The sequence below is a fragment of the Argentina silus genome (genome assembly GCF_951799395.1).
Source record: "Argentina silus genome assembly, chromosome: 8".
In the NCBI taxonomy this organism is placed as follows: domain Eukaryota; kingdom Metazoa; phylum Chordata; class Actinopteri; order Argentiniformes; family Argentinidae; genus Argentina; species Argentina silus.
Window position 1 is genome coordinate 16,851,114 of NC_139662.1, and position 8,770 is coordinate 16,859,883.

Genomic DNA, 8,770 nt, shown 5'->3' on the forward strand with positions numbered 1-8,770 from the left:
ACCAGCTCATGTCCACATCATTCCATTGATAAATTCAGAAAGCATACAATATTCATGAATTTACCTCATTTTAGACTATTGTTGACTCACAAGGCATAAAGAAATGACAGGATTGACAGTCAGTCTATGAAAAACATTTGTTTAGACAGAGCTCAATTTAGTGTCAGGAGGGAGTAGAGAACATTGTCATCCGTTTCTGGTGGGGGGTCCCATAATGTAATGGTGTAGTACAACTCAGTGTCATCCTGGGGAAGACTGATGGAGCTGTGTTCTATTATCTCATCATGCACATGCCAGGGGTCCTCTTCAACCCTAATGGAGACAGGGAGAGAGAGGGAGAGAGAGATGGGGGGAGGGGGAGAGAGAGAGGAGATAAAAGAGTATGCAGTGTTTGTTGAGTTTGTGAGGCTATTCAACTGATGTTTTGACATCAGTTACAACTAATGATGTGATTCTCTATCATTCATCATGTAGCACGTATCTTGAATCTGGTTAATCTGAATATGTGTAATGATTTCTGTGTGGTGAACATGCCATATTTAACTAAAAAGAAAAATGCAACTCATTTGTGAAATATTCATAGGATCTGATGCTTCAGGTGATTTAAATGCTAAAGGACACAAATGATAGTTATTGTGAATATGTTGTAAACAAAATGAGTGGTAAACCAAATCAGCATGTCCCTTTGTTGTTGTTGTTAAAAAATATTTAAATATTGATTTCTGAATGATCCAGGCAGGCAGGATAACAGTTTTATTATATTATATTGTGTTGTATTGTATTGTATTGTGTTGTATTGTATTATTTTGTATTGTTGTGTATTGTATTGTATTCTATACAGATGAGCAAAGTGATAGTTCCCCCAAATTACAAAATCAACTTCAATTCAATCAACACAATGGTTTTGTTTATCTGCATACTGCAACTAACAGCTAATTGTTGGATTGAAGTCTGTCCTTGTCCATGGACTCCTTTCAGGGTAAGGAACCAAATATTAGATTTTGTAATTTGGGTGAACTATTCCTTTAAGAGAGAGATCTTGGTCTTACACAGTGAATGCGAGGTTGTCTGTTTTCTTAGGAGGAAGACATTTGCAACCACTGTGCAGCACAGGAATAATCCAAGAACAGCTCCAACAACTATGTGTACACTCAGAAGGCCTTAGTGAAAGTGAGATAAAATAAGATTAATGATTAACAAAACCTATGCCTTGCCTTATGTTTTCCAGTGTTTAGTACATAAACATAAACTACATAATGAACATAGTAAATTGACCTTGGCCATCAATTAGGGGTGTTGAATATTTAGGAGGTGTGATATCCAGATCTGTGTCAACTACCGTGTCAGCCCTATCACCTAATGAGAATATCGTTGTTGGTACATGGGGTCACAATACAAATATTTGGTTTTATACAGATTTCCATCTGGATATTTACACGTGATGTCTAAACTTCCACCTTCTGGTCCATGTGTTCCAATTTTGCTGCTTCTTGCATCATAACATAGAACTTCATAAAAGAGAACACAAAGTCATTTTTAAGAGAAATGTAAGGTGAACATTTTAGAAAACTGTCAAGCGTTGATTCATTGTGAATTGCCTCATGTTACCATTTGCATTTCCACAAATGGACTTACAGTGCACATTGGTCTCTAATATTACAAATAATAAGCACAACTTACTACATCATATACTGTAGACATCAGTCCAGAAGGGCATTTCAGGGATGCCAGGCTGTCTGAAGCACACCGGTGTGGTGACACAGCTCATCAGGGAGGCCAGAGAGAACAAGGGCAACCTGTCAGTGTTGTGGCTCGACCTGGCAAATGCATCTCCCTAGCCATGAACATGCTCACTAAGTCTGCTGAACCGGAGTGCAGAGGGCCCAAAATGAACTCTGCTCAACGCAACCACCCATCAGGGCATTCATGGACGACCTCACAGTCACCACAGAATCAGTTCCAGGCTGCCGGTGGATTCTGCAGAGGCTCGAAAAGCTGGTGGAGTGGGCCCGGATGTGTTTCAAACCAGCCAAATCAAAATCTATGGTGCTGGGGAAAGGGAAGGTGGAGGACAAGTTCCGGTTCAACATCGCAGGCAAAGCCATCCCAACCATCACAGAGAAGCCAAGAGCCAAGTCAAGAGCTTAGGCAAGATTTTTTACAGATCTCTGAAGGACACGGCATCCATCCAGTCGACCTGCACCGAGTTGGATGGCTGGCTGAAAACCATGGACAAGTCTGGCCTACCTGGGAAGTTTAAAGCCTGGGTGTATCAGCATGGGATTCTTCCCAGAATCCTGTGGCCCCTCCTCGTCTATGCAATTCCGATCTCGATAGTTGAGACCTTAGAGAGGAGGGTCAAGAGTTGGGAAACCACCTCAGGAGGCTGCCAAAGAGCCTGAGCAGCACCGCAATCTACGGACACAACAAACTGCAACTGCCCTTCAAATTATTGCAGGAGGAATTCAAGGTAACAAGAGCCAGAGAAGTGGTACAGTACAGGGACTCAAGTGAGTCTGAAGGTGGCTAAAGCAGGGATCCAAGTGAGGACTGGCAGGAAGCAGAGGGCAGAGGAAGCAGAGGCAACGCTGCGTCACAAGAGGCTGGTGGGAGTGGTCACACAAGGCCGAGCTGGGCTAGGATCCTTTCCAACTCCCCAAATGAACACCATCAGAGGAAAGGACAGGCGCCGCCTAGTTCAGGAGGAGGTGAGCGCAGCAGTGGAGGAGACTAAAACCTGCAAGTCGGTGGGAATGAAGCAACAGGGAGCTCGGACAAGATGGGAGAATGCGGTCGAGAGGAAAGTGACCTGGGCTGAGCTTTGGAAAGCCGAGCCACACCGCATCATATTTCTCATCCAGGCAGTGTACGATGTGCTTCCAAGCCCATCAAATCTGCACACGTGGCAAGACAGAGTCACCTGCGTGCCCACTGTGCTCCAAGTGAGGAACCCAGGAGCACATCCTCAGCTGCTGCACAAAGGCACTTGAAGAGGGACAGTGCCGATGGAGGCATGATCAGGTCCTGATGACGAAGATCTGATGAAGATCCCTAAATTCTTTATCTAGAGGAACTTGATTATGAGGTCACTGTCTGGTATTGATGAAAATCTAATGAAGCAAGGGGAGAAACCTGCAATCATCTATGATTATCTATACAATAAGCATGTCATAATCTACAATAAGCATGCACGTGTAATCTGTCATTAATCTCTGTTCGATTATATACAATTCTGCTCCATTTCAAGTATGCAAGCCACATTTATTTATAAACAATCTCTATGGCAAGTCGCGTCTTTAACCGTAGTTTCTCAAAATTGGACCAATCAGTGTAATTTCGTACATGTCCCGTCCGTACGGCAAGACCCATCATTTACCCAAGCTTTATCAAAATTGTCCCAGTGGTGTTGGAGAAAAAGCTTGTGACATACAAACAGACAGAGACTGTTTCATAGTCCCCTCTCCGATCTCATCTGTGGGGGGCAACAATAGAGGTAATATTTGTCACTATAAATATATTTCATATCCATTTTCTACAGATCTCTTTAAGTGTGTTACTTTGAGTTGTGTACTTGGGATTGAGAACAAACAGTTAAATTATTTCCACAGATCCCTCTAACGTATCAACATCAGTAGTCTGCTGCCCTCTACTTACAAGAAATAAACCTACATGTTTTACCTTGAAGGGTATTTTGCCTTGACATAGAAAACTCCTACTCACTGTGTCCAACAAAAGGTTGTCCAGAGTCTGCCTAGGACAGTGATTTGATTCTATTCAAAATCTTAGGGATGATCAATATCATAGTATCTTTTGATGACTGTGGAAAATCATCAATAACACCAGTGGGTGTACAGTAGGCTATAGTTGGTTCCCAGGTAATGTACAGATTGACCAAAGTCAGTGAGTTTATATTGTAGATTCACAGATAGATCTATGGATTCCCTGATTCTATATATATACCGTAAAGCTGGTATATGTCAAGAGCATTCCCAAAATACTGCATCTATCTTCTCTAGACACAAGATCAACACAGATCAAGGGGTCGCCTGCCATCTCTAGGAGAGTTTTAGAGTGATTCATACCATCAGAAATGCTTTCATGTTGTAAACAGCTGGTATTCCCTGTAGACAATTAATAGAGATCTTATTACAAAATGACTGCAGTATGTGTTTACTATAAACATGTTTTCCATGGATACCAGCAGTGTTCAGTGTTTACCTTTGTTATGACACGTCCCTTTGGTTTCCCTTATTTGACACTGAACAAATTGTCACTGGTAAATGTCAACCTTGGTATGCTCAGTAAAAAACAAACTCTCTAAAAATGAGAACAGTTATGGTTTTGCAGGGAGTTATTATTTTCACAAAATTAGCAGCTTGTCAGTGTTTCCTTCCAGTTGCTTTCCCCCTCTTTACTTCCCCCTTTGCCCTGGGCCCTTCCCCCCATTCTCTCTCCCTAGCTGAACAAAGCTCTACATGAAAGAGCAAGTCATCCAACTGGCCATCATCCAGTAATTAAGGAGAACAGAGGAATTATTCTTACATCACATCTTCTCTTCAATGCAGTGACCAAATATGGGCCTCCAATGGATACAGAAGTATGGGAAGGAGAGATCCAACATAGTGAGACTGAAATATGCATGTACTGCCAAAAGTGACTTGTATGATAACAAATATTACCCATGGCTTGTGGTATTCATGATAATTGATAGCTTAATAATATGAAAATATACACACATTTTTATGTAAAATATATCTCACACATATCTCAGCAGCAACTCAGGACACAGACTTCATTGTTGTCTACTATAAGGCAAATGCATTTATTTTGCGTCAGGTACATATCAACTCCAACCTCCTCTCGATGTGATCTCCCACCCCAGGCTAACGAAGCAGCTTTGGAACATCAACCTGCAAGAGAGAGAGAGAGAGAGGGAGAGGGAGAGGGAGAGGGGGAGGGGGAGGGGGTATTACCTGGATTTATTCATAACCACATTCATCCCACATTACACAGATAGATATTAGCATGCTGTCTTGACCACAATGAAAATCTCTTTAAAAGTCTTTGACTCAATTGGGTCATCTTTGATGAGTTAATTCATGCACATGATTCAAGTGTGTGTTTTTTTAAATAGTCAAGTGAATGTAATGATAATTTCCTGTTCCAACCTTTTTGAGAACGTTCATGGTGCTGCTGCGGATGGAGTCCAGAAACTGGTCCCTGGAGTTCCTCCCACCTTCCTGTCTTGACGTCTTCTGATCCAGTTTCCTCTGTGAAACGGGCATGAGGGCCTTCCGTAAAGACAAGCCCTCCAACCCAGGGGCAGACGGAGGAGGTGGAGGTGGTGGGGACTCTGGTCCAGATCTTCTATACCTAGCCTTAGGGATATCCTTGTGGGAAGAGGGTCCAGGTGAGGGTTCAACAGAGAAGTCTTTGGAGAAGGTCTGTCGGGATGACCGAGTCTGCGGGGGTGGTTGGGTTTTCTGGGGTAGCTGGGTTTGATGTGCCTCTTTCTTTTCCTGCATCCGGCGTTGCCGTTGCAGGTCCATGTTCCGGCTCAGTATGTTGGTGATGGTAAACCTGGGGCCGGCCAGCTCAAAGTGGTAGCCAAGCTTAAGCAATGTGGTGTTGCTCATCAACATCTTGGTAATCTCCATCTCTGTCTTGCCTCCACAGATGTGCCGCTGGTTGTGGAAGCGCAGCTCAGTGAGGGTTGTGTTGTTCTGTAAGGCGTAGACCACAGCCAAAATACCCTTGCCAGTGAGATGGTTGGAGTCCAGGTTGATGCTGGTGAGACAGTTATTGCTCCGCAGAGCGCCGGCAATGGCATAAGCCACATGGTCGTCAGCGCGAGTGTTAGCCAAAGCAAAGGTCTTGATGTGCATATTGTCTTGGAGTGCCTCTGCAAACTGCATGAGAGTCTGTGTTTTGATGACATCTGAGTTGTTGACATTGACCTCAGTCAATGAGGGATCGTCTTTTCGGACTCTATCAAGGAGTTCATCAAACATGCTGGAGACATCCTCTTCATCTTCCTCCCTCCCACCCTCACCAGTTGGGCATTCTTTACTACTGCTATTCTCTAGGTCATTGCTGGCTTTAGAGTATTTACTGACTGTCTTTTCTGTCTCCTTTCCATTGCCCCTCTTTGTCTCTTCCTGGAGTCTACTTTGTTTCCTGTGTGAATTGGTGTTTTCTCTCTCATTGTCCTTCTTAATACTGTCCCTCTTTTCCTCTGTGGCAGTACCACTGAGTTTATTTTGCCTGTCCTCTACCTTAGAGAAGATTCCTCTTATTTTGCTATCCTTCATTTTCTGTGGTTTTTCCCTGTTATCCTTTTCCTTATTGTCCTCTTTCTCGCCTTGACCTCGCAGCTTTGAAATCAGTCCCTTAGTTTTGTCCGTTCCCCTTTTGCAGTCTTGTTTTCTGTCTTGTTGTACTCTGTCATCCTTTTTCCTTTGCAATTTAGAGACGAGGTCAAGTGTTTTGCTCTTTTTCACACACTCCTCCTTTTTCTCCTTCGTCCGGACCTGTCCTCTGTTTTCTTCAACAACCTTATCTTTTTTGCTTTCGTTTTCTCTCCCCTCATCCCCTCTATTACATGGGTTTCTTTCCTCTTTGCCCTCTGGACGTCCATCCAGAGCCTTGAAGTCCCTGCTCTCCAGTCCTTCCTGGTCATGCCCCTTTTTAACCTTGGATGTGTCCTCCTTATGAATCTCCCCAGCAGTGTGGTCAACGGTAATGACATCCTGGTCATCTGACATGGAGGGGCTTCTCTCACTCCCCCCCATCTTCGTCGAGTTATCCAGCTTCCCTCCTTCAACATTTGGGTCCACCTTCAATGTGTAACAAAAGATATTGGTATGGATCACAGAGGTATCAATTACAGGTACAATATTTCAACACAGCCTTATGACATTTTGGTAATTGATTGATTGATGGCACTTGATTTTCAGGAGGTTGAGATCACAACCGTATGATTATCTGGGAACATTGCCTTGTTATCTTTGAACATCTTCTGTTTGCACATATTGTATAAAGCCCACTGTTTTACATGATCCCTCACAGAGCAACGTGTCGGCGGGGTTTTGCGAGCCACTGTCTAAAGAACTCTGGCAGATGTGTCCTTAAAAGGCAGTATGGGTCAGAGCGTTGTGCTCAGGAATTTCATTCGTCTCAAAATTGAAAGCAGCATGCCAGCATGAGCGAGCCCCTCATTGTTCAATCCCTAGTGTTCATCGAAACCTTCCCGAAATGTCATGGTGCTATGAGAAAACTGAAAAACTATCACATACGAAATGCAGTTTTGTAGAATGTACAGTACAATATAGTTCTGACACTAAATGAGAACTTCATGTGGTATCATCGTTTGAAAACTGTGTGTCATATTCTGCCATTACACACGGCATGGTGGTAGTGGTCAATAACCGGCTCAACTAAATGCATGTTCCTTCATACAATATGTACATGTAATGCCAAGTACATGACTAATACTCATAAATCAGTTATGAAAACACCTGTTTGTTTGTTGACAAAAAATCTCTCCTGATAACAGGAGGGGCTTTTAACTATTAGGCTCTAGTGGGGAACCCCGATAAAGGGTATTTGTTTATGCGAAAAATGACACTGCCTGGCAGCTTTGAGAGTGATGATGCCCCCCCGTGTGTAGATGACATTTTGCCTGCTGGCACTAGGTTTTCCATGCCCATGCTGTAGATCTCTCTAAAACAAGGCTTCTTATTAGGGTGTCTCTCTACACACGGCGGCTGTCTCCAAATGGCTCATGTTCCACACTCACCACCTGTTGGAGCCCATATTCACTTGGCTGGGTGTCAACATATTTTAAGTCTGAAGGCAAGCTCAATATCAACTAGGTCAAAGCCTGTCTTCATTACCCTTACATTGCTGTTGCATCTTAACAAATAAACTTGATTAGTGAAATATGATACTGGCATTGTCATATGGTAACTAGGTCTGAGACTAATCATGAAAAAAGTGAATACAACCCATAGGAGGTGTACCACAATCTTAATAACTGGTATTTATACACAATTATAGTCTCTTATGCCATTTCTATTTTCATTCTGTTGAAGTCTAAACCTGCACAATACATGTACGTTTTTTTCACCTACTTACCTTGTTTTTCTCTTGTTTTTCTCATGCAAAATTAATAAAATTAAATTCTTAATTGTATTTCATATTTCCTAGAGGTGCAATCAAGTCAGTATGACTGTATGATTATGCCCCGAAGTAAGCTGTCAAATTGGTAGTGATAAGCCTATTTATTCAACTCCAGAGAGAAACACAAAACCTATAGACTTTATAACCATTATCATACCTCAAAGGACAGCTCCCTTTGAATTAGTTTCTTGGTCTCGCGCTCACAATAGTCAAGCATTGCCCCCCGGTTGTATTTTATTGATGGTTGCTTTTCTGTCTGGTTTCTCTGCCTGAGGCCGACTGGCACAGTCGGGTCTGGATCGATGTCGGTTAATTCATTTTCCAGCTCTTGCACCTCTGCGGGTGTTAGAGTGGCTAACAGGTTGTCAAAATCGGAGTCCTCTTCGCTCTCCTGCATCTCGGCGTGGCTGATTCTGTATTTTCCTCCGGGAAAACGTTCCCACGAACAGAGCAGAGCCTTTTGCTTTTGATAGTAGCCTTTTTGATACGGTCGGTCTCCCGATAACAGTGATATTTCTGAGCTCTGAGTATTTGAAATACTTTATTTTGGACAGGGAGCGAGTGTTGGCCAATCAGACCGCCCGGACCG

General features: G+C 43.0%; 1 protein-coding gene across 1 annotated transcript; it reads right to left on the bottom strand.

Moving 5' to 3' along the window:
- Window positions 1–4,607: 4,607 nt before the first annotated feature.
- On the bottom strand, window positions 4,608–8,675 carry lmod1a (leiomodin 1a (smooth muscle)). Its single transcript, XM_083676147.1, has 3 exons — window positions 8,339–8,675; window positions 5,169–6,836; window positions 4,608–4,910 (listed from the first exon to the last, which is right to left on the bottom strand). Exons 1-3 carry the CDS (start codon window positions 8,576–8,578, stop codon window positions 4,884–4,886), a joined length of 1,935 nt encoding a protein of 644 aa, XP_083532273.1. The 5' UTR covers window positions 8,579–8,675; the 3' UTR covers window positions 4,608–4,883.
- Between the last annotated feature and the right edge of the window lie 95 nt (window positions 8,676–8,770).

Coding starts and splice junctions, on each gene's coding strand:
- lmod1a (XM_083676147.1), bottom strand. CDS start 8,578: ATGCAGGAGAGCGAAGAGGACTCCGATTTTGACAACCTGTTAGCCACT. Junction 6,837..8,338: donor AAAGGGAGCTGTCCTTTGAG/GTATGATAATGG, acceptor TACACATTGAAG/GTGGACCCAAATGTTGAAGG. Junction 4,911..5,168: donor CCATGAACGTTCTCAAAAAG/GTTGGAACAGGA, acceptor TCTCTCTTGCAG/GTTGATGTTCCAAAGCTGCT.